Here is a 27,777-nt window from a genome sequence, read left to right as displayed (position 1 = left end):
CCACATATCTTAAGCAGCTTATGACGACTCGACGAGTTATTAAAATCAAAAACAACAAATTTTCTCAGTGCAAAAATGATTTGAGTATGTGCAAACAATTATGCTGACTTGTAGTTTAAACATTGAACAGCTACAACAACGACAACAACAATTATTATTAATAATAATAAAAGTGTATGCTTAATACGTACTAAGTTTTAACAAAGAGTATAAATTTAATTACCACCACCACAGCCACAAAGTCAGTCAGTCCGTCAGTCAGTTAGGGAAGTCGGGGAAAAGGAGAACTAAAGAAAAATAATCATAAAACCAACCAAACTGTAAATAAGTAAACGACGCCAATGCTTAACCAACAACACCTTCACCTCCTGCCTGTTGTTGTTAGGTCTTAAATTCTATGACCAAACCACATTACAACAATTCATGGCAAATATACATAGGCACTTCAACATACTCTCTTTATAAACTCCAACTAATGCCGCAAATGGTTGAAACAGAACAACAATAAAAAAAACGTAAATACTAAAAACCAACAACAACAATAATAATAATAACAAACACTGTGCAGTTTTTTAGATTTGCCTGGTTGGTATGGAAGTAGTCGGTCGTCAGTCATCAATATTTGCTGCAATTGCTGTAACTAGCAAACTTCATCATATTATTTTTTTTCTGCTGTTGTTGTCAGACATACCACATACATATTTTGGTTCCGCATTAACGGACCCACAAATGAAACTGAAAAAAGTGTCCGATTGTTGCCCCAAAAAATATTGTTGGAAGAAATCTAAAATTCTAATACTTGGTAGAAGGTGGTGAATTTGTTAGAGTATTAAATACTTTCATTGAAATATTAGTTCAATACAACCATATCGGTCTTAAAATATAATTAATTCAGACAGCAGTCGTTAAAATTAGAAAATCTTCATGTTTAAGTATAAGAAGTAGAACCGAACCGTAAACCTTAAAGAACCAGTCACGACTAGTTTGAATATTTAGTGGACGAAGAAGCACCTCGCGTAGATTAGTCCAAAAACCTACCACAGAATGTCTAGAACTTTTGATTCGAGATAATCACAGATCCCTTTCATATAAAGTATTAAAACCGTTCCCTTCTTGAGTTGTAAACATACATATTGATCCTAATAGGAGATCCGGAAAGAACTTCATCATCAATAGCTAACTTGCTTTAAATTCTTCAACTTAGACCTACAAGAATTTCACTTACAGCAGAAGTATTAAACTCCTCAAAATCTCGTAAGACTTTAAGTCTAGTTACTCGGAAAAAATTGAAAAATATTGGAACCGTTCTCTCAAGAAAACTTAACTATATCATCCCTATGCCAAAATCAAAATCATTCGGTCTGACTGTAGTATTCGTAATGCTAAAAAGGAAACTGGAAACTCCTAAATTTGGGTCGAAGTGTCCGACCTAGATCTGTAACAACTTCCGTAAGAACTCAAACTCCCATTAGGTCGTAAATATAAAGTAGTAAAACGAAATCATCACGTAGAAAGTATAGCAGGGGCGATAAGTTATTTAGTACTTCTGTTTCTCAGCAGTAGTGTCGAGCCCTAAACTCCCAAATTCAAGGAAGCTCTTCGACCTTAAGATCAATTTGTGCAACAGCCAAACTCATAGACTAGTTTACGTCCATGTAACTTACCACTATAACTGAGGATTAATGAAAATTAAACTATCTTTAGATAGTCAGAACTTAAATTTAATTTGTGAAGTTTATCTCCTTTGAAATGGTGTAATAACGAAACTGTGTTAAACATAAACAAAAATGAAAGAAAATCACAAAGTTGCATTGTTTTCACAAAACGAAAAAAAAATGAAAATAAAGAAAATACTATTGAAAACTGAGTAATTATTGTTTTTCTATAGTTTATTGATCTTTTTAACACACATAGAAATACAAACGCATTGAGAACTGACAATATCAGACAGATATTTATAAACAAAATATTGTAGAAAAGTACGTGTATGTAACTGTCTATACATAGTATAATGTATATTTTGCTAAATGAAAGATAAATATTTGTGCTTAAAAAAAAGTCTGTAGAAATATGCAAATACGAGTTTAATATTTAAACTTTAGACTCGCATCTTCTCATCATCGTATAGTATATGAACAAACACTTACGCATGCTCAGAAGAAACACTTAATGAAATCAACAACTAAATAAAACAAAAGGAAACAAAAAATACAAAAACAAAAAGACGCAAAGAGAAACGTACTACTAGTAGTAGTTGATGAAAGGCTTGTGGTTAAAATAAATAAATAGTAAATAATCTTATATACATGCATATGAACAGATTTACAAAATATATTAATTATATACATTTGTTGTTTATTTATACAAAAATTCATCAGGAAAACAATAACTGAAGGTTTCTTTAAAAATTAACTTTAACAAAAATTGCTTACAATAAGAAGTATAATAGTTTTGTATATTAAAATGTATTCTAAATTACAACAATTTGTAAGTTTATGTTAAATTCTTTTTTGTTTTTCTTTCTTTTTGCAGAAAATATAACAATAGTTGGCCGCCCGGATTTTGTGAACAACAATTTCAAAATAGCACTGTATGCAAAAGAGACACAAAGATATCTGTGTTTCAACGATCATTGGAAACTAGTTGGAATGGTAAGTTTGAATATTATGTATTTAAACGTCCTAAATATGCTTAACATACAGCTCCTATTAGAGGTCTTTAAATCTTTATTTAAAACCACTAAAAGATCTCTTAAAATTTATAACATAATATTGTGACTTTTAAAAGATTTCCTACAATTCATGCACTCAGATTCGATTGTCACCTCAAGATTTCAAAATATTAAAAAAAACAGCCAATGCAGATCAACAGAAACAAGAGCTGCACAACAATGTGTAAACGAAACTGTTGAATACTCGAATTTTGGAGTGTTTTGTAAACAAACACTTTGGTTGAATGTTTAGTGTCAAAGTCGGACTCATTAAAACATTTACGCAGACGCTCTAGACTATATAAAAGAAATAAATAAAAATAAGCAACTGCTTTTTATGACAATTCGATTGCAATTGAGGAAGTAGTTGTAAGTTTCACTTGCTCCATTTTCTGTTTAATAACAAAACTAGAAAAGTTATGAGGTGGCACTTATTGTAAATACATAAAACCCTTTTATCGTAACACATAATAATTAAATAATGTTTTTTTTAATTAGTTGTTTATAGTAGAGTTTTCTTTATCTGTTTATTACTCTATATCATTTACAGAAAGAACTCCAAGATACCTGCTATTTCAACGAAGCAATTGTTCACGGTTATTTCGTGTTCCGGTCTGTAGTCGATCTGCAGCGACGCATCGGTTTCACGCAAAGAGGTAGAGCCGTTGGTCCCAAGAAAATTGTTAACGATGCTTGTTATATGTTCACCAAAATACCAACCGATCAATTTTTCCATCAACACACTCACTTTTCAGCACCCAAAACGAAAAGCACCACAACAAAAATACCAAAAACAGAATACACACACCCTACGCCCCATACCAACCATGCGGGGAGAGGCAGTGGTGGAGGGGGGCGAACAAAAACGAATCGCTTTAAGAATCCTCAACGTCAAGATGACTCTGTTACGCATCATCACAGCGGCAATGGCCACGGCAGCGGTAGTGGCAGTGGTGGCGGTAGCGGTAACGGCAACAAAAAGTTTAAGAAACAGCGTAACGGCCATAAACAACGGCAACAGAAACAGGAGATGCAGCAGCAACAGCAACAAATTCGAGGCCATAGCTACAATTTAAGCAACCCAAAAAATAGCACTTACCTAAATAGTTCTAGGCAAAATTTAGTCTTAAGTCAGCATAGTATAAACAACCACACAAACAAAAAACATAATAATAACAACAACAGCAACAATAACAACCACCCGCCTCAAAACCATCAGGTCCGACATCATCACAATGATCCTAACAAGGTGGCCAGAAGGCAACAGCATGACCAAAAGCAAAAAACTAAATTGCGTCAACGTGTTCGACCTAGTCCTTCTGCTTCCGCTGCGCTTAACACAGCGGTGGCGTCAACAACTACAACAACAACAACTTCAATAACTACAGCAAAAGCAATAAATTCCTCAAAACCTCATCACTCTCCAAGCTCTAGTTACTCGGATATAAATCCTACTAGTGTGGTTCCGATATCTATATCTACAGATGCTACATCTGACAGTCGTAATACAATGTCATCAACTGTCGTGGTGGCGAAACGCAAAGGCCGAAGAAGAAAGGGTGATAAGCTGCACAAAAAAGGCTTACAAAAGAAATTGGAGCTGGAACGAGAATATTCTAGAGAACAAACAGACAGAGAGCATATAAGCAGTTCATCGATGGGCCCGTCCTATGACGAGGAGGAGGAGTTTATAACCAGCTCTACTGATTATGCCTGGATGACCAATGATATTATGTTGTCATCGGTAAAGCCGACATCGGCCAGCTTACCAACGTGGGAAACCTGGTATCCCTCTTCCTCAACTTCGTACACTGATGAAGATTCAGACTATTCCTCGGGCTCTTCAGCCACAGCCTCTACAGTCACAGAAACGAATATCGATAGGCGGTTCTCCACAACTCTGGAATCATCCTCAATGACGACTGATTTAGATAAAAACAGTTTATCTTCGCAGACATCCGTACCTCTTCCAACATCAGTGTTTACAAGTACTTTAACGGAGAACAGCATCGATGAAACTATATCACCCACGCTAACTACAGACTTAGGAACGACAACAACAAATACCTCAACCTTTACTCAAACTGATTTTTGGTCTACCAGGCTAAACGACAATACGGAAGCGGATGCTGAAGTTGATGGCTTTACTAGGGAGACATTTAACACCTATGCCACCCCCAAACTAGAGAATACTCAGAATACACTTAATTTGGATGAGGATGATGATGAGGCCATCTGGGAAGACTCAAATACAGCATTAAGCACACAACACAATAAAGAAGATTTAGAGAATTCTACAGCTGCCATAACCCTCACAACTGCAGAAGATGACAACGTTGAAGATGAGGAGATTAGCTCACCTCCTACGGATCGAACTACCGATGAAGTAAGTGACACAACATGGACAGATAGCTCTACTAGAGAAATGACTTCAAGCAGGGATTATGATAATGCTAGCGAGGCAGCAACATTTACTACAACATCAACAACATATACAAATGATTGTGCCTACAGCACTGCTTCCACTCACAACGGAAGTAAAACGATGACTGATTGCATGTTTGCAACGAAAACTACTGCACCCATTGCCAATAACCACAAACAAGGTGAAACCTCCCCAACACAAATTTATAAAGTTTCCAAAATGGAAACGGCAAACAAAGTGACAACTAGCAGCACTACGTTAAACTCAATACCCATAAGAAGTGATAAAACCACAAGTTTGCCTGAAACGACATCAACCACAATACAAACACAACCATCATTATTATCATCATTACTGGAACCTTCAGTAACATCATTGAAACTTGAACATCCTGTAGAGAAAAGCGTTACCACACCATTTGTCAGGGAATCCCCCGAAAGCAATACAGCAGTTATAACATCAGCAACAACAGCTTTTAGCTCGACTCTACAGTCGACTAAAGCGCCAGTACCAGCTACGCCTTTAACCACGCGAAAAACTTTGCGCAAATCTACACAAAGACTGCTGGCCACACCATTTCATCAGCTAACCTATGTGCGCAACGAAGCCGGTGATATCGATATCGATAGCATCGATAACATTAGCATATATCCTGAACTGCTCGATAACGACAACGATGAGCCACTAGTGAAACCCAGTACTAGTCGTTTAACCATGATCAGTGGCTATTTGCCAACCTCAGCCACTGCAACTCTACCCGAATCGATACGTATTGCTAAAATTAAAATTAATCGTGAACGTAAGCGCATGTTACGTCTACGCAATGTTGGCAATTATGCGTAGCTGTCAATTGTTAAACTAATCGATTCTCATTTCATACAATTCTAAGTCGAAAACTTAAACAAACTCATTAATGCACTTTTCAAAAAAAAACATGTTCGAAAACGAAATTTCACTTAAGTGGTCAAAGAGACAATTATTAAACGACAAGTAAGAGGTTGATTTGTTTAATTATGATGAGGGACTGTTGCGTCATATAATTAGGATTAATTGTTTATTAGCAGGACATTCATTCATTTATTGTGAGTTGAACACTTTGATAAGAATTTGAGGTATTCATCTGAAGGAATATTTCAAGCCATGACAATAACAGCATACATATACACATACAGATACAGTTACAAACAAATACACACACCCACACACAGATACATACATACATGGGCATAATTATAATGCGTAACTTTGCAACGATCTATAAAAGTTCATTTTTTTATTGTTCAAATGATGAAACAATTAATTAAATTAAATTAAATAATTATCGAATAAGTACTATGGGAATTTTTTTTATATATAACCAAATAATGAAAAACAATTCGCACACCAAACACCACTTCCAGTTGTTACATTTTTTATGAGAATTTAGTGAAAAAATAATAATAATAAAATAATAAAAAAGAAATAATAAACAAATAATTCGTTTAATCAAATATACAACAATTAAATCGAGAGGAAAAGCAAACAAAATCAAATAAACGTTTATTCAAAGTTATAAAATACAAATAATTTATTAAATAAATTCCTATTAATCAGAATAGAATACAACAATTATTCTTAAGTAAAAACAACAACAAATGCTAAAAAAATTAACAAAAAAAGAAAAACTATAAAGGTAAATAGTAGAAAATATCAAAATTTAGAATTTCATTTAGTTATTTATTATTACTAATTAGAAAGAGAGAGCGAGAGAGATAGAAAAAAAAATATATTAAAACAACAAAAAAAATGAAAAGCAAACAAACACCAAAACTATTTTAAGCTGCTCATTCAATCATGCCATCACTCATTTTTATTAAGTGATCATTTTGTATTTCAATTACAATGAATTTGATATTTTGTGTTTTTATTTCGTTTCTTAATTTTTAAATTAATACACAGAAACATACAAACATCTACATTAACATACATACACTTACTACTTATTGAAACAGCTGAGAGCAACTAATTACAAATGTTTAAAATTTTGTATAAATAGATTTTGAATTATTAGGATTAAAAGGTTTCAAATAGTTCACTGAAATACGCATTCAATGTCTTTGAACAGATTTCAACTACTGAGCTTGGACATAGGATTCTATTTGAAAAATTTGTCTAAAAATCATCCAACAAATTAAAAAAAAAAAACTAATTAATTTTCATGAAAGTAAAGTTTTTTGCACTAAGAAAGAAAGCTTTTTTTGAGTTTTATCTCTGGCAAAAATAGAAACAAAGAGATGAAACTTGAAAAAGCTTTTTAAGACAAAAAGCTTTTGTTATTCAACAACCTACTTACAAAGGCTTTTAATTGAGTTAAATGCAACATTCTAGCAGTTTTTGTATAAAGCTTTCTTCTAAAAAGCTTTTTTAAGTTTTTTCTCTGACAGAAGTAAAGAGAAAGAGTTGAAATTTGAAAAAGCTTTTTAAAACAAAAAGCTTTAATTATATTATATGAGTAAAATTAGAACATTTTAAGTAGTTGTTATAAAAAGCTTTCTTAAGTTTTATCTCTAACAGAAGCAAAAAAAAACAAGAATGAAACTTAGAAAAGCTTTAATTAACCTACTTTTTAAAATAAACATAGGACAATTTGACAAAAATGACAAGTAGAACTTTATTGCTTCAAAAAAGCTTTCAAAGTTTCATCTCTAACAAAAACACACAAAAAAGGGGTGAAGCTAAAAAAGCTACTTGTAATGCTTTCAAATAAACCGGGAGGTCGATTGTGTAAAATAGCAACACTTTTCCAAGTAGTTTTGGTGCAAAGCTTCTTGCTTCAAAAAAAGCTTTCTTAAGGTTTATATTCGTCGAAAGCACAGACAAAGAATGAAACTTAAAAAAAGTTTTGTTTTTTACCAAAAAGCTTTGGTTAACCTCCAACCTATTTACAAAGTTTTTAACTAAACCAGAAGACTGTTTGAATAAAACGACAAATATTTTTTGTGCAAAGTTTTCTTGCTTCCAAAAAAGCTTTCTTAAGTTTCATCTCTAACAAAACACAAGAATAGATGTGAAACTTGAAAAAGCTTTTTAAACTTAAAGCTCTATTATATTTTAACTAAACCAGCGGACTAATGGAGTGAAATGACGTTCTATTACAATAAGTATTTTAAAGAAACATTTCTAATTAGTTGCCCCCAGCTTTTGTTTTTTTAAATAACCAAAAAAACAACTAAACAAAAACCTGCAATTACTATTTATAATATAAACCAAAACAAAAATATACATTTAAATTAAACAAAAATCATTGAAATTATTAAATGAAGAAGGAGTAAAGTATGTAGTAGCATCTATGTATCTGTATTTTAAAAATAACGAAAAATTTGTAATAAAATAAAAAAAAACGCTTTAGCAAATACTATGCGGCACACACATACACTATTTAAATGTGTTTATTCGTGAAATAAAACAAAAATATATATTGACACTTGAGAAACAAATAAAAATATAAAACAAAAGAAATTAAATGAAATTGAAATGCTTGAAACACTTTAAACATAACAAAGAAAAAATTAAGAAGATGAAGAAGAAGAAGAAAACAATCATATAAAAAGACAATTAACAACTGTAACTGTAAACATTTAATAAACAATTTTATTTTTAATATTTTTGTATGTAATTTCGAAAATTAACCAGCAATGAAAACTAAAATTATAAACAAAATTTATTTTCGAATATTATTAGTTCCAAAAAGAAAACGAAGAAGAAAAAAAACGAGGCACAGAGAATAAACAACTGCTTAAGCTCTAATTTATACTAAATAAAAAGAAAACAGAACATTTAAATAAACACTCATACACACATTGACAACATCAACATCACCTACAATCTGACACTCTAATACATGTACTTAAAAAAGCAACAACAACAACAAAACAAAATTATAATTAGTGCCTTTCGAACAAAATAATAAGCAACTCGAAAACAGGAAAGATAAAAAACATTTAATTCAAAAAAAGCAACAAAATATTAACAACAAATTCGAATTGAATAGCACATGCGTAAACACTTTTTCAAAATAAAAAATATTACTTTTGGCTAGAATTTCCTACTCACACAAGCACATACAAACATAAAAAATACCGTTGCTTAATTTCCTCTTCCACTTTTACACATACAAACACACACATACACACTCATACTTAAATACTCTTTCTTCTGTGCAAAGTTTATTTGGAGAAACGATGAGAGCATCACCAAACATTAAACAAAAACCAAACAATCAACCTCTTTCCCCCCTTCCCATCCCTTCCGTAATCATAACAAATCCACACACTGCGAGACAAGCATGGAAATTGATATTTTAATATACTTAACTAACTTTTTTCAAAAATAGTACTTTTTTAGCATTAAAAGTACTTATCTATTGAGTAGTCTACTGACTAAACTATTGACTCACCTACTGAATAGACTATATACTAGTCAATAGACTAGTCTAAAGACCAATCATTTGACTAGTCTATAGACCAATCAATAGACAAGTCAATAGTTCTGTTCTAGTTCAGTTCTAGTTCAGTTCTAGTTCAGTTCTAGTTCTGTTCTAGTTCTGTTCTAGTTCTGTTCTAGTTCTGTTCTAGTTCTGTTCTAGTTCTGTTCTAGTTCTGTTCTAGTTCTGTTCTAGTTCTGTTCTAGTTCTGTTCTAGTTCTGTTCTAGTTCTGTTCTAGTTCTGTTCTAGTTCAGTTCTAGTTCAGTTCTATTACAGTTCTAGTTTAGTTCTAGTTCAGTTCTAGTTAGTTCTAGTTCAGTTCTAGTTCAGTTCTAGTTCAGTTCTAGTTCAGTTCTAGTTCAGTTCTAGTTCAGTTCTAGTTCAGTTCTAGTTCAGTTCTAGTTCAGTTCTAGTTCAGTTCTAGTTCAGTTCTAGTTCAGTTCTAGTTCAGTTCTAGTTCAGTTATAGTTCAGTTATAGTTCAGTTATAGTTCAGTTATAGTTCAGTTCTAGTTCAGTTCTAGTCTATAGACCAGTCAATTAATCTATAGACCAGTTAATAGACTAGTCTATAGACTAATTTATAGACCAGTCAATAGACCATATATATCCTATGGGTACTATGTTAATTATCATTGCCAAAAAGTTCAACATTACTAAATTTTCCATCCCTGCTCGGAAAGTTAAATATAACTCATTCTCATCAACATATACATTTTTTTGCAATTAAGTAATTTTAATCGAATTAATTACTGACTCAATAAATAAATAAATTTGTTTGTAAACGGCCTGAATTGTTGAAATTTAATTCGCTGGCAGTAACTACATTATAATTGACAAGAATAAACTGTGCAAAAAAAAAACGATATAAAAGAAAAGCGAACATTATTTTAAAAATACTTTCTTGTGTAAATTCTATTGTATTAGTTGTTTCGTTAATAATTTAACTTTATGTAATTTTTCTTATTATTATTTTTAATTTTAATTTAATTAATTTAAGTATATAATGTATTATATTATTGCATTAAAAACTTTAAAACTTAAGTTTTGTAGATATTTTATTATTTATTTGTACTATTAATGTATTAATGTTTTTAATTTTAGTTTTAAAAAAAGTTAATTACATAATTTAATTAATGTATGTATTGTACTATTCATTTACTTCACCTAAACGAAAACAAAACAAAAACTAATCATTTACTAGGTACTACTTACTACTCTATCATTTCAATTGTATTTATGTATAAATAGTTCAAATATTAGTAATAGATTTTTTTAAAAAGGCAACTGAATAAAATAAACTATAAAATATAAAAAACTATTTGCGCTCGCCTAAACTAACACACACTCTAACCCCTCCTGCCCCCACAACTACTCTATGTATTTTCCCCCAAAAGTTTATTATTAAAAGAAAACAAACATGATTATATTTAATTAACTATTATTAAAAATTATTATTATTCTAATTATTAGTACTGAAAATTGATTATAATTAAAACAAAATATTGGTTTGATGAAATCTTAACTTTAACCTTAAAAAAAAGAAATATGTACGATATGCATATGTACACACAGTATTAAAAACAACAACAAAATAAATTTAACTAAACAAAAAACCATAACAACAATAATTAATAAAAAAATAATAAAGAAAATTTAAAGAAATAAATAAACAAATTACTAAATACTTAATAAATTCTTTTGTTTTAAAGATTTTTCATTTTCTTTTATTGTTTTTCGAAATGATGACAGACATAAAATAGTGTAAAGTTAATAAATTAAATTATTGAAAATAAAAAAAAATCCTAAAAAGTCGTAAAATATCTAAGAATGAATTTAAAATAAAAACAAGAAATAATAATTTCATATTCAACGTCTCAAACAAAATAATAAAAAAAAACTAAACAATCCTTATTAATTTAAAATAAAATGCAATATTTAAACAAAGACATAAATTAAAAGACTTTTAAATGATGAATTTCGAAGATTTTCTTTAAAGGTAAGATTTAATTTAATTTAACACATAGAAATGTCTTCGAAATACCTTTCATTTGATATACAAATTCCCTATAAATATATTGCAGCCATTCAGGCAACTAATTAGCTGATTTTCAGTAGAATTTAACTAGGACTGAACTAGAACTGAACTAGAACTGAACTAGAACTGAACTAGAACTGAACTAGAACTGAACTAGAACTGAACTAGAACTGAACTAGAACTGAACTAGAACTGAACTAGAACTGAACTAGAACTGAACTAGAACTGAACTAGAACTGAACTAGAACTGAACTAGAACTGAACTAGAACTGAACTAGAACTGAACTAGAACTGAACTAGAACTGAACTAGAACTGAACTAGAACTGAACTAGAACTGAACTAGAACTAAACTAGAACTGAACTAGAACTAAACTAGAACTGTAATAGAACTGAACTAGAACTGAACTAGAACAGAACTAGAACAGAACTAGAACAGAACTAGAACAGAACTAGAACAGAACTAGAACAGAACTAGAACAGAAATAGAACAGAACTAGAACAGAACTAGAACAGAACTAGAACAGAACTAGAACAGAACTAGAACAGAACTAGAACAGAACTAGAACAGAACTAGAACAGAACTAGAACAGAACTAGAACAGAACTAGAACAGAACTAGAACAGAACTAGAACAGAACTAGAACAGAACTAGAACAGAACTAGAACAGAACTAGAACAGAACTAGAACTGAACTAGAACTAGAACTGAACTAGAACTAGAACTGAACTAGAACTGAACTAGAACTGAACTAGAACTGAACTAGAACTGAACTAGAACTGAACTAGAACTGAACTAGAACTGAACTAGAACTGAACTAGAACTGAACTAGAACTGAACTAGAACTGAACTAGAACTGAACTAGAACTGAACTAGAACTGAACTAGAACTGAACTAGAACTTAACTAGAACTGAACTAGAACTGAACTAGAACTGAACTAGAACTGAACTAGAACTGAACTAGAACTTAACTAGAACTGAACTAGAACTGAACTAGAACTGAACTAGAACTGAACTAGAACTGAACTAGAACTGAACTAGAACTGAACTAGAACTGAACTAGAACTGAACTAGAACTGAACTAGAACTGAACTAGAACTTAACTAGAACTGAACTAGAACTGAACTAGAACTGAACTAGAACTGAACTAGAATTGAACTTGAACTGAATTTGAACTGAATTAGATCTGAACTAGAACTGAACTTAATTTGAACTGAACTAGAATCAAGACGACTTCTATAAATAAAGTTCTTGATCTCAAATAAAAACTTAAAGTGGAGTATGAAGAAAATTATCAACAGTTTTTGACAACTGCAGGCTCCTCACAAAACCGGAAGTTAACTACGAATAGTAGCAAAGGGGATTTTTTTTTTTAATTTTTATACATTGATATCAATAAAAAATACATATTATTGTGTTTTATATTGTTGTTTTCTCTTAATTACCTTTTATTAGAAAATTAAACAAAAATATTCTTGCTGAAGTCTCAACAACAGCAGCAGCAAAGTTATCTAACACGTAGTGTATGTGTTGTTTAAAATTAATTTGATAAGTTTAGATATAAACCAAAACAAAAAAAGAGAAGTTTCCAAATGCAAACAATCCCAAATTAAGAAAAAGAAAATATAATAAAAACTCAGGTTAATGTCTTTCTACTTTTATAACAAGTTTATTTATTCATCACTAAATTTACATAGATTTTAATTAAATTTTTTGAATTTTTTTAAAGTGTTGTTGTGGGAAAAGTAAAAAAATAACAAGAAATTTATATAAAAAAAGAAGCAAAGGACCACCCAGGTAGCTAGCAAAGCTTAAGAGACCACACATTCTTGCAGTAAGCATAATAGCGTTTAAATTTCATAAAAGCTTTATTTTTTAATTGCTGCGTTTTTTGCTTTATATGTCATTTATGTCCCTAATTGAAAATCTTACAACTAATTAAAACTAGGCTGGCTTAATTTTTCTAAAATATTATGACCATAACATAATCAATGTAGTCTTTTTGCTTAATTGTGGACAACATGGCATTAAAAACTTTTTTTATTTTAAATAAGAAATGGGTTCTTTTTGTGTGTGAATATTGGCAACATTGATGAAAGGAAAATGTGGCATTTAAATTATTCGGTCTTAAAAATGTTAACGTATTCTTTTTTTCTGTTATTTACTGATATACATATTCATATATATGACTTTATTCTCATATAGGTATATCATGCATTTTACAGTTAGGAACAAAATTGGTCAGAAAACTGAAAGGGAAAAAGCTTGGAGAAGATAATTGAACAAGTACTATTTCCGAAACTAGCTCTTAAGGGGCAAGAATAGATAAGAACGTGTGATATCAACCTTAATAAGAATTCCCTAGCCACTTTTATTTCCCACTGTAAACCATCGAACATATAAAAGGTAAATTAAAACTATACTAGTAGCATTTTATCGTCTCTGTTAGTCGTCGTTGGTCGGTAGGTTTTGTTAAATGTCTTCACTGATAGTGTTTAGTAGGGTGCTTGCTAGTGTAGTAACGTGTATGTGTGTCGGTATATGTTTTAAGACCTTTTAGTAAGCTCTTGCTGGCTGTTTTCATGTCGGATTTCTTTAATTAAAACCCAAAGACCCAAATCCTTGCTATTAAAATGTTTAATTTCGCATACATGCAAGTTTTCTCTTTTATTTTCATTTTAAACATTTTGGTGTTTGTTTGAAGTAGCAGGTGCCTGCTGCCATTCATACATATTGGTGCGCTAGTATTATGAATATTATTTTTAGCCTTAAAACTGGCTTTTTAACAGGAAACAATTATTGTAAGAATATGTAGCAATGTCTGTGCAGTATAGTAGCCAGTCCATACTTTGACAATCAAACGATCGACCGACCAACCAAACGTTCGATCGCCAGAATTTAAAAAACCACTAGAAGAGGATTATTCTTTTTTATATTTACCGCCTCTTGAACTAAAAGCCTTGTGCATCGCCTGACCGACCTCCACCGTGTAGTGTCATCTTTATCTACATTTAACAAAATAAATAAAGAATAAAACCCCTGCATACATATATTTGGCCATAAGAAAACATCATCATCATCATCGTATATTAAAGCAAATTTATTTAGTTCTAGTTTAAGAGCAAGAAATGGCAAAAGAAAAAAATCTCTTAAAATAACGTTTGTAACGGTTAGCGGGAAATCTTCTTAAAATTTTGTGATTTGATCTGCACTAAAGAGTTGATCTGCTTAATGGAAATTTTTAATGGTCATGACTTCACAATAATCTTTAAGAACTTTCTAATAAACTTATCGTAGCTAAATGGAAGAGTATCCAAGCATTTAACTAAGTCCTACAAAATTCAATGATTAAGACCTAAATCAAGTAAATCTTGCGCATAATTAGAAGTTTAAAGGATTACAATGAAATTCCTAAATCTATAGAAAATATTTCAGATTTGAAGTGGACTTTAAAACTTTACAAAATTTCTCTAAACTTCAACAGCATTTTGGACCACCCTGTATACGTTTAAATATATTTAAATTTAAATATATTTGTATTTATACCCGGCTGATTGCATTAAATCACAAAATTTTTACATAATTGTAAAACTGTGTATCAATAAGTTGCTACAACACACTGTATACACTCGTATTATGATTTCAAAGTGCCACTGCGTTTAAATGAAGATATGAAACAACAACATTTATCTATAATTGGATACATGTTCAGATGCAGCATATAGCATTTACATACTATAACGATAAGTGTGTACATATGTATGTGTGTACGTATCCATCTTTTTCATAAACGTATATGTCACTTTGGTTGACCATAACCGCCTGTAGCCTGTTTGGAAACTTAATGCTGTCAGAAGTGATTGTCGCCTAAGGCATATTTTTAAAAACTATAACAACAACAACAAAAATATGACATTAAAGTTTAAAAAAATATCATTAAGAATTCATGTGTGTGTCACAACAATGAGAAACAACTTTAGCATACGTTCAAAGTCCTCCTCCTAAAGTATTTAGGACCCTTTTAAATGCACTTAAAGTTATAATTTACAACCTTAATTCATGCAATTTACCGTAAAGGGTACAATAGTTATATTTAAAATTAAATTATTTATATAAAGGCAACCAAAAGCAGTCTATTTTGCCACAAAGTTGCTTTTAGTGTAATCGAGAACTGAGTAATCAGTTCATAACATTTCAGCAGTATTTGCCAACAGAGGCACAAAGAAATTTATATGAATTCGAAAAACTTATATACATACCCGTAATAAGTCGATTAATTATTACCGGTTATGGTATTTTTTTTATAAATATTTCAGTATGTAATTGTTGAGACATGAAGATTTCATTTCATGTAAAGAATTATTTGAAAACAAACTATTTCTCGAATGTAAAATATCAATTAAAAAATCTTTTAAGATTACCTGGACAAAAATTCTGTTAGAATTTAAAAATAGTTTTTTTTTAAAGAAACAATTAAATTTTAGCTAAAAATCTAAATTTATTTAAGAAAATTTTAAATTTGAATGAAAATTTAAACTTTTAGTGGAATTTTTTTTATAACAAAAGTTTAAAAATGACTAAAATGCCTGAAAATTACATAATATGCCTCTACTATTTAACATTTCTTTTAACAACACCCTGTTTTATTAAGCAAACTGTTGCAAATAGCAAATAATGTGTCGATAACTTAATTATCAAACCCTCTGTCTAGTCAATAATAAAAACATGTACTAAAGCAGATGACTGAATATGCAATCACTGATTCAGCTAATTCAATTACAAACAATTTTAAAAATTTTGCAAAATACTGTGGGGAAAGCAACAAAAATACATATTTTAAAGTGAAACAGACATTTTTATAAATTTACAAATTTAACAAATTAATACTTAAATAGCAAATAACAAATTTTATAAATATGTAATAAAAAACAAAACTCACCAATTTTTTTCACAAATTTGTTCTTGGAATGCTGCTGCATGATAAGCTTTTATTTAATCTAATTTTTTAACACTTTATAATATATAAATTATATTTACTTTTTATTTATTTATTTATTTATTTTTAATAAGCTTTTCTCTTTTATTTTTATTTAATTAACGATTTTAATATATAAATAGCTACTTTTTTCTCTATTAAAACGCGGCACTAACAAAAATCATAACAAAAACAAACACCATAAAATTACTCTAACAACACAACAATTACTTGCACTTTTTGACCCAATAGAAAATAACTCTCATTCAAAGGCTCTACTAACTCTCTCACACTCAAAAATAAATGAATACAAGAATATGCATGGGTGCCTGTGTGTATGTACATATAACAAACAGAAAAAAATATAAAAGAAAAAAATGCAAATTTGGTAGCCGGTAAACAGCAATTTTTTTATATTTGATTTATATTATTTAATTAATTGATTGCACTTTTATTTTCTTTATTTATACTATTATTAACACTTTTATGATAAGCTGGGGGCAATTTATTTATAAAAGAATAGAAAAAATTTGGCAATTTGGTGGCAGGCCAGCCGGCAGACACCAATTCTTTTCCCACTTGATTTTTTTCATTATATTGAATGATTTTTCTTTTATTTCATTAATTACATTATTATTAACACTTTTCTTATTAGTTGCAAGCAATTATTTATTTATTTTTGTTAAATTTAACAATTTTATACTAACATTTTACTAAACTACTGACGCACACGTGAAAAGAAAAGACGAACTGAAAGGTGAATATGAAAAAAGGAAAAATAGCGGGATATGCAAAAATAATGACATTCAATGTGACATTGTTTAGTTCCAATTGGTGTTTAATTGTGTCAAAGTTTAGTAGTTGACAAACAAGTGTTTGTTGTAAAGTAAGCTGATTTGATGGGTTATATAAAGCAGCAAATAAGAGAAAAGAATTGGTAATAGAAAATAACTCTCATTCAAAGGCTTTACTAACCCTCTCATACTCAAATATTAATGAATGCATGAATATGCATGAGTGCATGTGTGTATGCAATTATAACAAACAGAAAAAATAGAAAACAAAAAATTGCATATTTGATTTATATTAGTAAATTACTTGATTGCACTATTATTTTTTTATATAATTTCTTAAATTATACTATTATTAACACTTTTATAATAAGGTGGGGCAATTATTTATTAAAGAATAGAAAAAAGTTGCCAATTTGGTGGCAGGCCAGCCGGCAGACACCAATTTTTTCCCACTTGATTTATTTCATTATATTGAATGATTTTTCTTTTGTTTCATTAATTACACTATTATTAACACTTTTCTTATTAGTTGCAAGCAATTATTTATTTATTTTTGTTAAATTTAACAATTTTATTCACACATTGTACTAAACTATTGACGCACACGCGAAAAGAAAAGACGAACTGAAAGGTGAATATGAAAAAAGGAAAAATAGCGGGATATGGAAAAATAATGACAAGTAATGTGACATTGCTTTGTTCCAATTGGTGTTTAATTATGTCAAAGTTTAGCAGTTGACAAACAAGTGTTTGTTGTAAAGTAGACTGATTTGATGGGTTATACATATTACGGTTTATTAAGAAGCAGCATGTAATAGAAAGGAATTGGTAATAGAAAATAACTCTCATTCAAAGGCTTTACTGACTCTCTCACTCTGAAATATTAATGCATGAATATGCATGAGTGCATGTGTGTATGCAATTATAACAAACATAGAAAATAGAAAACAAAAAAATTGTAAATTTGATGGCAGGTAGTCACCAATTTTTTACATTTGATTTATATTATTAAATTAATTGATTGCACTTTAATTTTTTTTATATATTTTTATATTTATACTATTATTAACACTTTTATGATAAGCTGGGGGCAATTATTTATAAAAGAATAGAAAAAATTTGGCAATTTGGTGGCTGGCCGGCCGGCAGACACCAATTCTTTTCCCACTTGATTTTTTTCATTATATTGAATGATTTTTCTCTTATTTCATTAATTTCATTGTTATTGACACTTTTCTTATTAGTTGCAAGCAAATATTTATTTATTTTTGTTAAATTTAACAATTTTATACAAACACTTTACTAAACTATTGACGCACACGCGAAAAGAAAAGACGAACTGAAAGGTGAATATGAAAAAAGGAAAAATAGCGGGATATGGAAAAATAATGACACGTAATGTGACATTGCTTTGTTCCAATTGGTGTTTAATTATGTCAAAGTTTAGTAGTTGACAAACAAGTGTTTGTTGTAAAGTAAACTGATTTGATGGGTTATATTAAGCAGCAAAAAATAGAAAGGAATTGGAAATAGAATTAACTCTCATTCAAAGGCTTTACTAACTCTCTCATACTCAAATATTAATGAATGCATGAAAATGCATGAGTGCATGTGTGTATGCAATTATAACAAACAGAAAAAATATAAAAGAAAAAAACTGCAAATTTGATAGCCGGTAGTCACCAATTCTTTACTTTTGATTTATATTATTAAATTAATTGACTGCACTTTAATTTTGTATATATTTTCTTTAATTATACTATTACTAACACTTTTATAATAAGGTGGGTGCAACTATTTATAAAAGAATAGAAAAAATTTGCCAACTTGGTGGCTGGCCAGCCGGCAGATACCAATTTTGTTCCCACTTGATTTATTTCATCATATTGAATGATATTTCTTTTGTTTCATTAATTACATTATTATTAACACTTTTCTTATAAGTTGCAAGCAATTATATATTTATTTTTGTTAAATTTAACAATTTTATACTAACATTTTACTAAACTACTGACGCACACGCGAAAAGAAAAGACGAACTGAAAGGTGAATATGAAAAAAGGAAACAATGACACTAATGTGACATTGTTTAGTTCTAGTTGGTGTTTAATTGTGTCAAAGTTTAGTTGTTGACAAACAAGTGTTTGTTGTAAAGTAGACTGAATTGATGGGTTATACATATTAAGGTTTATTAAGAAGCAGATGTAATAGAAAGGAATTGGTAATATAAAATAACTCTCATTCAAAGGCTTTACTAACTCTCTCATACTCAAATATTAATGAATGCATGAATATGCATGTGTGTATGCAATTATAACAAACAGAAAAAATATAAAAGAAAAAAACTGCAAATTTGATGGCCGGTAGTCACCAATTCTCTACATTTGATTTATATTATTAAATTAATTGATCGCACTTCAATTTTTTATATAATTTCTTTAATTATACTATTATTAACACTTTTATAATAAGGTGGGGGCAATTATTTGTAAAAGAATAGAAAAAATGTGCCAACTTGGTGGCTGGCCAGCCGGCAGACACCAATTTTTTTCCCACTTGATTTATTTCATTATATTGAATGATTTTTCTTTTATTTTATTAATTACATTATTATTAACACTTTTCTTATTAGTTGCAAGCAATTATTTATTTATTTTTGTTAAATTTAACAATTTTATACAAACACTTTACTAAACTATTGACGCACACGCGTGTAGAAAAGACGAACTGAAAGGTGAATATGAAAAAAGGAAAAAAGAGCGGGTTATGCAGAAACAATGACACTAATGTGACATTGTTTAGTTCTAGTTGGTGTTTAATTGTGTCAAAGTTTAGTTGTTGGCAAACAAGTGTTTGTTGTAAAGTAGACTGAATTGATGGGTTATACATAATAAGGTTTATTAAGAAGCAGATGTAATAGAAAGGAATTGGTAATATAAAATAACTCTCATTCAAAGGCTTTACTAACTCTCTCACACTCAAATATTAATGAATGCATGAGTGCATGTGTGTATGCAATTATAACAAACAGGGAAAATAGAAAACAAAAAAATTGCAAATTTTGTGGCCGGCAGTCATAAATTTGATTTATATTAGTAAATTATTTGATTGCACTATTATTTTTTATTTATTTTATTTATTCATACTATTATTCATACTTTTATGATAAGCTGGGGGCAATTATTTATAAAAGAATAGAAAAAATTTGCCAATTTGGTGGCAGCCCAGCCGGCAGACACCAATTTTTTTCCCACTTGATTTATTTCATTATATTGAACGATTTTTCTTTTATTTCATTAATTACATTATTATTAACACTTTTCTTATTAATTGCAAGCAATTATTTATTTATTTTGGTTAAATTTAACAATTTTATACAAACACTTTACTAAACTATTGACGCACACGCGAATAGAAAAGACGAACTTAAAGGTGAATATGAAAAAAGGAAAAATAGCGGGATATGCAAAAATAATGACATTCAATGTGACATTGTTTTGTTCTAGTTGGTGTTTAATTGTGTCAAAGTTTAGTAGTTGACAAACAAGTGTTTGTTGTAAAGTAAACTGATTTGATGGGTTATATTAAGCAGCAAATAAGAGAAAGGAATTGGGAATAGAAAATAACTCTCATTCAAAGACTTTACTAACTCTCTCATACTCAAATAATAATGAATGTATGAAAATGCATGAGTGGTGTGTATGCAATTATAACAAAAAACAAAATTGCAAATTTGGTGGCCGGCAGTCATAAATTTTTTACATTTGATTTATATTAGTAAATTACTTGATTGCACTTTTATTTTTTTATATAATTTCTTAAATTATACTATTATTAATACTTTTATGATAAGGTGGGGGCAATTATTTATAAAAGAATAGAAAAAAGTTGCCAATTTGGTGGCAGGCCAGCCGGCAGACACCAATTTTTTCCCACTTGATTTATTTTATTATATTGAATGATTTTTCTTTTGTTTCATTAATTACACTATTATTAACACTTTTCTTATTAGTTGCAAGCAATTATTTATTTATTTATTTTTGTTAAATTTAACAATTTTATACAAACACTTTACTAAACTATTGACGCACACGCGAAAAGAAAAGACGAACTGAAAGGTGAATATGAAAAAAGAAAAAATAGCGAGATATGCAAAAATAATGACATTCAATGTGACATTGTTTTGTTCTAGTTGGTGTTTAATTGTGTCAAAGTTTAGTAGTTGACAAACAAGTGTTTGTTGTAAGGTAAACTGATTTGATGGGTTATATTAAGCAGCAAATAAGAGAAAGGAATTGGTAATAAAAAATAACTCTCATTCAAAGACTTTACTAACTCTCTCATACTCAAATAATAATGAATGCATGAAAATGCATGAGTGGTGTGTATGCAATTATAACAAAAAACAAAATTGCAAATTTGGTGGCCGGCAGTCATAAATTTTTTACATTTGATTTATATTAGTAAATTACTTGATTGCACTATTATTTTTTTATATAATTTCTTAAATTATACTATTATTAACACTTTTATAATAAGGTGGGGGCAATTATTTATAAAAGAATAGAAAAAAGTTGCCAATTTGGTGGCAGGCCAGCCGGCAGACACCAATTTTTTCCCACTTGATTTATTTCATTATATTGAATGATTTTTCTTTTGTTTCATTAATTACACTATTATTAACACTTTTCTTATTAGTTGCAAGCAATTAACTTATTTATTTTTGTTAAATTTAACAATTTTATACAAACACTTTACTAAACTATTGACGCACACGCGAAAAGAAAAGACGAACTGAAAGGTAAGTATGAAAAAGAGGACAAAAGAGCGGGTTATACAAAAAACAATGACACTAATGTGACATTGTTTGTTTGAATTGAAGTTTAATTGTGTCAAAGTTTAGTAGTTGACAAACAAGTGTTTTTAGTAAAGTAGACTGATTTGATGTATTGTTATAAAGTTTAATGACATTAAGAGACCTATCGCCCTTAAGTTAAGAAGATGAACATTTTAGAGATGTATTGCTTTGTTGTGATTAGTGTATTTGATATCGTAAACATAGATTAAAAGGAAGAAAAAGGAAAGTGATGAAACATTAGAAAAATAGAAAGGGACAAGAATATGGTTATGACATTTAATGGAAGTGTCAAAGATTAGGTTTACCCTAACAAGTGTTTAATGTAAAGGAAATACTTTTTAGAGTAAAATGTTATTACATATTAAAGGAAATGAAAGAAGAAGTGAAACGGATAAGAGTCGAAGTAGTGTCAAGTTCAGTTTTTTGTTCACTAGGAATTTAAAATTGAATGAAATTAAACAAAGTTTTTAGAAATTTTGTAACAGAAATGTCATTATAAATAAAATCACTTCTAAAATGAAGAATTTATTCTTTCTATTTACTGATTTAAGATAAATATATGAATTTTGTATCCCTTATTATGGAATTTAAGAAATGACAGCATAACCTTTTAGAGTAAATATTTTTAAGATACTATTGTTAAGTCAAATGATAACTTCATTAAAGTGCGAAATATAAACTACCAATACCTCTGAAAAACAGCAGGAGTTAAATTCCAATCCGTTTTTTTTTTAACATAGTTGCTGAAATCAAGCCGTCCGAAAGTAAAACAGCTTATTATAGTAGAGTGTCGTATGTTTGTGGATTACCAGGTGGTTTGTTAGTATCAACAGCATGACTTTTAAATGCCGAATGAAATAATACTTAAAGCTTGCGTATGCTGCCAACGCTATTTTTGTATACTGTCAACATTATTTTCGAATAATCCTGATTAACAATCGAACCAGTATCAATGATGCCATTGATACCCATTTATACCTAAATGCTTTATTAAATAAGTTCGTTAAGTTTTTTTTTCTACTTATAAAAATGTTTCTGAGATGACCAGACATGATAGGACTTCAAATTCTCCCCCTCTTCTCTAGGTATTTTTATTTATTTTGTGTTTTTTTTTTTTCTTCTTCTTAAAGATCGTTTTAAAATAGAGCTTTAGGAAATAATTAAATGGCATATAAAAATATATCAAAGTCGTGCTGGCTGAGGGTTTTCATTTTAATGTGCAAACATGGCAAAACATGTTCGTACATAAATCAAATATTTAACAATAAACCATTAATATGTTAATGAAAATGTTGTTGCGCGCCAAATATGGAGCATAAAGATGATTATTGTCAATATATAACATATTGATATTTAAATTAGATAAAAGTGTTAAAAAATAACTTTTTTTTTGAGTAGGTATTTAGGCATTTTAAGAAACAGAAAATACATATGGTTTATTTACATAAAACTTATGCTATATAAGGCAAATATTTGTTTAAATTACCTAAACAACAATGTAAATTAACTTAATATATGTTAAACAAAATTTCGATTCAATAAAAACAAATAAAAATTTGTTAAAAATATTTATTAAGTTTATTAACTTAAATATTTAACTAATAATGTCTAAAAGAAAAAGAAAAAACTTTGAATTTTATTAATAAATTGTACAATTTCACTTATTTTTTTAATTAATTTAAATTCAATAAAAATATAACTGTCTTGTGTCTGTCTTGTCTGACAGTGTTGCCATTTTAAAATATGGCAATGCTGTAAATATCTAACAACCGCTCTCACTCTCTTTCGCTCTTTTATTAAAAGAAAACTGGTTTCCGGTTAACTTAACCTAAATAAATGTAAACATAAACAAACCTACTCTAATTAGATTTAACATTTCTAAAGCTTAGACAAAAATTAAGATTTAAATCAGTTAGTCTAGAATAAACCTATATATTTAATAAAAGAAACAACATCAATTTAATTGATTTATAAATATGTTTTCCTCTTAATGAACCACAACAACACCAAGCAGCCAACCCGACTAAAGTCAAAACTATAAATGTAAATGTGATGATGGGGATTTTATGTTTTTTATGCGGAGTGTATTAATATCAATAAATTATATTTATAGCCATTTCAAGTCAAGTTAAATTGAAACGATTCGAATAGCTTTTTATTAAAAAAACAGAGATACATACTTTGTATAAATTACAACCGAAAATGTCAAAATAAATTAATGTGGTTGGCGTTATCATTGAATCAAAATGTGATCAATTACCAGCACTTTGTCAAAAAAACACACAAAAAACTAAGTCGACAAACAAGCTTAATAAAAACGCCTTAATATGCACTCGCTCACACTTTTACACTTTGCATAAAATGAAATAAAATCAAAATAAATAAAATTAAAATAACACAACATATTTGAATTTTTATTTATTTGATTAAACTGGTATTTCATTAATATTTAAATGTAGCTGCTAATGATTTACATAAATTTTTAAAGAAAAAAAATGCAGTGAAATTTTTTGGTGGATGATTGAAAAGAAAATGTTTAATAAAATACTTTTTACAACTTTTGCAATAAATGTTTCAATTCCGCATTTTGTTTTTGCAGGAAAACACATTCACTGTCGATTTGTTGACGCTTCTTTAACACCTCCAGGTAATGATTGAGGCCATGTTCTATGGTTTTCCAAATGTTTTGCTGATCTTTTGACATATAGGTGGAGAATTGCTGCCAATAACTGGTTATTTGTGATTTGTCAAATTGTAGCAAATCCACTTCCGGATTTTTATTTAATTTTCTGTAAAATTATACCAAAAAATGTGAAAAAATCTGTTTATATACTATATTTAAACTAATATTTACCTTGTTTCCACCGATTTACCCGCCATATTTACTTGTTTACTGATGAATTCGTTTAAGGCCGTTAAAACCAATGTCGGTTCCATGCAGAGCATATGATTCGTGCATAAATTGTTAGTTGAATTCTTAAAAAATATAAACAGATTTTAAGATTTTACGAAAAACAATACAAAATTTGTAAACTTAGAAAATTCGTATATCTGAATAACTTTTAACTTACCTCTATTGCTTTATCTTGATAATTTTTCTCTTCCCCAATCTCACCCTCAGAATGTCTTTTAAAAGAGTATAATGATTTGAAAGAACCCACTGGCAAACCTGAAGAACAATTGGGACACCAAGAGTAGGGCTCAAAATATTTCACTAAGCTTTCCACTACAGCTATATCTGTTATATTAAGGGCCTAAATTTTTATTATTTAGCAATCCTAAAAAATTTTAATTAAACAACTTTTTAACAAATACTTACCGAAAATATACTTTCTATTCTAACCAAACATTTCTCATCGTCAGTATAGGGTTTTAGGATTTCCAAAAGTCTCTCTTCCACCAAAAATCCAGCACGATCAGATATTTTATGTAAAATATCATGCAATTGTTTATGACACGATTGCAATGTACTTGATTTAATTGTTTCTGCTTGTTTCATTAACATTTTATTAGGTTTCCGATAGTTTTGTGTTTCCTTTACATAGTCGTATTGGTCTAGGTCGATATCTGGTGGAAACCATTTGCGGGCCAATTGTTGCTCATACAATATGCGATCGATTTCAAAAACACGTGTCACCAAATGTTTGATTTCCTTAAAGTTTATATTCCAAACTTTGGCCAGCTGAATCAAATAAATTTAATATTTTAAGGAATGCTTAAAAGGCGCACCACTTCACTCACCTTGGTTCTATTATTTTTACGAAAATGTTCGGCTTTTATTTGTAGATCATTTATACTGGCATGTAGTTTTTGTATATCCAACGTTAATCTCTCCATAGCAAGTCTATTATTTTCCTTAAGCTCTGATAATTTCCTTTTCAACACCACTATAGATTCATTAAATTTAGCCACTCTTCTCTTTTGCTGATTATTTATTATAATATTTTCCTCATTTCTCTTTTGCAAAACCTGATAATTATAATCAATCTTTTCGGAATTCATTAAAATATTGGCGCGTGTTTTACGTATTTCCAGTTCCAATATTTCAGCATCTTTCTCCAGCCTTATCCTAGTAGTTCTAGTGATCTCTTCCTGCTTATTGCGTATATTCTCTAATTCTTTTTCATAGAACTTTTGTTTGTCCTTAACCAATTCCATTTTCTGTGCTTCATTTACCGTGAGGTGTTCATAAACAGTATTCCATTTTTCTTGGGCCACAGAGAGAATCTTCTGTTTTTCCTTGTCAATGGTATTCTGTAAATCGTAAATACTTGTTCGGTAGGTTCTTTTTAATAATTCAATTTGCTGATCTATTCTCTCCACCAGAAAACAAATGTCTTGCGATTGCTTATCTTGATCAAAATAGTATTTCTGATTAATGCGCTTGAGTTCTTGCTGGCATTGTTCTATGAGTTCATCTTTGCTGGCCATTAAATTGGAAATATTTTCTCTTTGTTTTTGCATATTTTCATAAATGGCCATAGGTTCCTTTAAATTATTCATTTCCAGCCATTTCTTATTGATGTCTTGAAATTGTCCCAAAGATATTTCAGCTTCCTTGCGCAAGTTTTCTTGCAGTTCTGAAAATTTTATATAGAAAATTTTAGACTAAACCTAATTTTCTGATATTATTTTTTACCCATATCTTTGGCATGTTTTTCCTGACTTTGCAACAATTCCTGTTGCTCATTGGCACTTTTGATATTATTAACCAGTTCATTGCCAAATTGTATTAGCTCCTCCAAATGCAATTCACTATTTTCCAGTTGTACTTCAATGTCAGTTTTATCTTTAGTTTGAGTTCTTAAAATTCAAATAAAAGTATATGAATAAGAACTTTGGTTTTCTCTAAATGACTTTTAAGTTGTATCCTTACGTTTTTTTAAGTTTTTCTCTTAACGCATCAAAAACTAATTGGGTCCTGCTGTCAAATTTGCTGCTTCTATTTCTTGTTTGTGAAATTAGTTCCTTCCAAACATTCTTTTCGGTTGCTACTGCACATTCATTATTTTCTTCTTTCTCTTGTGTAGTATTTTCTTCCATTTTGTTAAATTATTTTAAAATATTTTATTAAAGTTTAGTTAAGAACTTTTGAAATTTTTTATTAAAATAACAAGTTTCTTAAGTAACCGTCAAACGTTGCCATAGAGTTGCTATGACAACTGCTTTTTAAGCTGGCAATGCCGCAGAAATGTAGAAACGGCTTTTACTAATTTTCGTTTGGTAACACTAAATGTCTATTCAAATTATGTCCGTTATGAGTTGCCTTATAAACAAAACCAAAAATACAATTAAAATACTTAAATTTGGTTTTAAAATTTTAATTTTTAGCGATAATTCGATTATTTACTTAAAATTACAGTTTTCAACAAAAATTTTAGTTCAAAAAACTAATTAAAATTTTAAGATAAACTAAATATTTATATAGAACTGAATTTTAACTATTTCTTTATCAAATACGTTCTAAAATATTTCGTAGAATAATATTAATATAAAATAATTTATAATACAGCTCAAA

The 27,777-nt window shown here is 29.3% G+C and overlaps 3 protein-coding genes across 5 annotated transcripts in view; 1 reads left to right on the top strand and 2 right to left on the bottom strand.

Moving 5' to 3' along the window:
- LOC119600643 (serine-rich adhesin for platelets) overlaps positions 1-8,493 on the top strand; it is a 68,664-nt gene extending 60,171 nt beyond the window's left edge. For all 3 annotated transcript variants that reach the window (XM_037951028.1, XM_037951029.1, XM_037951030.1), the window contains 2 exons: positions 2,533-2,651; positions 3,261-8,493. In XM_037951028.1, coding sequence (XP_037806956.1) covers positions 2,533-2,651; positions 3,261-5,978 — 2,837 coding nt within the window. In that variant the 3' untranslated portion in view covers positions 5,979-8,493. The remainder of the gene's footprint in view (positions 1-2,532; positions 2,652-3,260) is intronic.
- LOC119600644 (probable E3 ubiquitin-protein ligase bre1) overlaps positions 1-16,642 on the bottom strand; it is a 188,554-nt gene extending 171,912 nt beyond the window's left edge. Inside the window, exon 1 of the mRNA XM_037951031.1 lies at positions 16,572-16,642. The gene's annotated coding sequence lies outside the window, so the exon portion shown is untranslated. The remainder of the gene's footprint in view (positions 1-16,571) is intronic.
- Positions 16,643-24,810: 8,168 nt separating this feature from the next.
- LOC119600653 (dynein regulatory complex protein 1 homolog) lies at positions 24,811-27,370 on the bottom strand. The gene is made up of 7 exons (XM_037951045.1): positions 27,136-27,370; positions 26,899-27,062; positions 26,001-26,839; positions 25,579-25,941; positions 25,331-25,513; positions 25,114-25,235; positions 24,811-25,048 (listed from the first exon to the last, which is right to left on the bottom strand). The coding sequence occupies exons 1-7, from the start codon at positions 27,300-27,302 to the stop codon at positions 24,811-24,813; spliced, it is 2,076 nt and encodes a 691-aa protein (XP_037806973.1). The 5' UTR covers positions 27,303-27,370.
- Between the last annotated feature and the right edge of the window lie 407 nt (positions 27,371-27,777).

The sequence above is a fragment of the Lucilia sericata genome, unplaced genomic scaffold, assembly GCF_015586225.1.
Source record: "Lucilia sericata isolate MDLA Ls3-8-SP2 unplaced genomic scaffold, ASM1558622v1 Contig000118F_arrow, whole genome shotgun sequence".
In the NCBI taxonomy this organism is placed as follows: Eukaryota; Metazoa; Arthropoda; class Insecta; order Diptera; family Calliphoridae; genus Lucilia; species Lucilia sericata.
The sequence above is the reverse complement of the archived record's forward strand: the minus strand, read 5'-3'. Positions and strand labels throughout refer to the sequence as shown.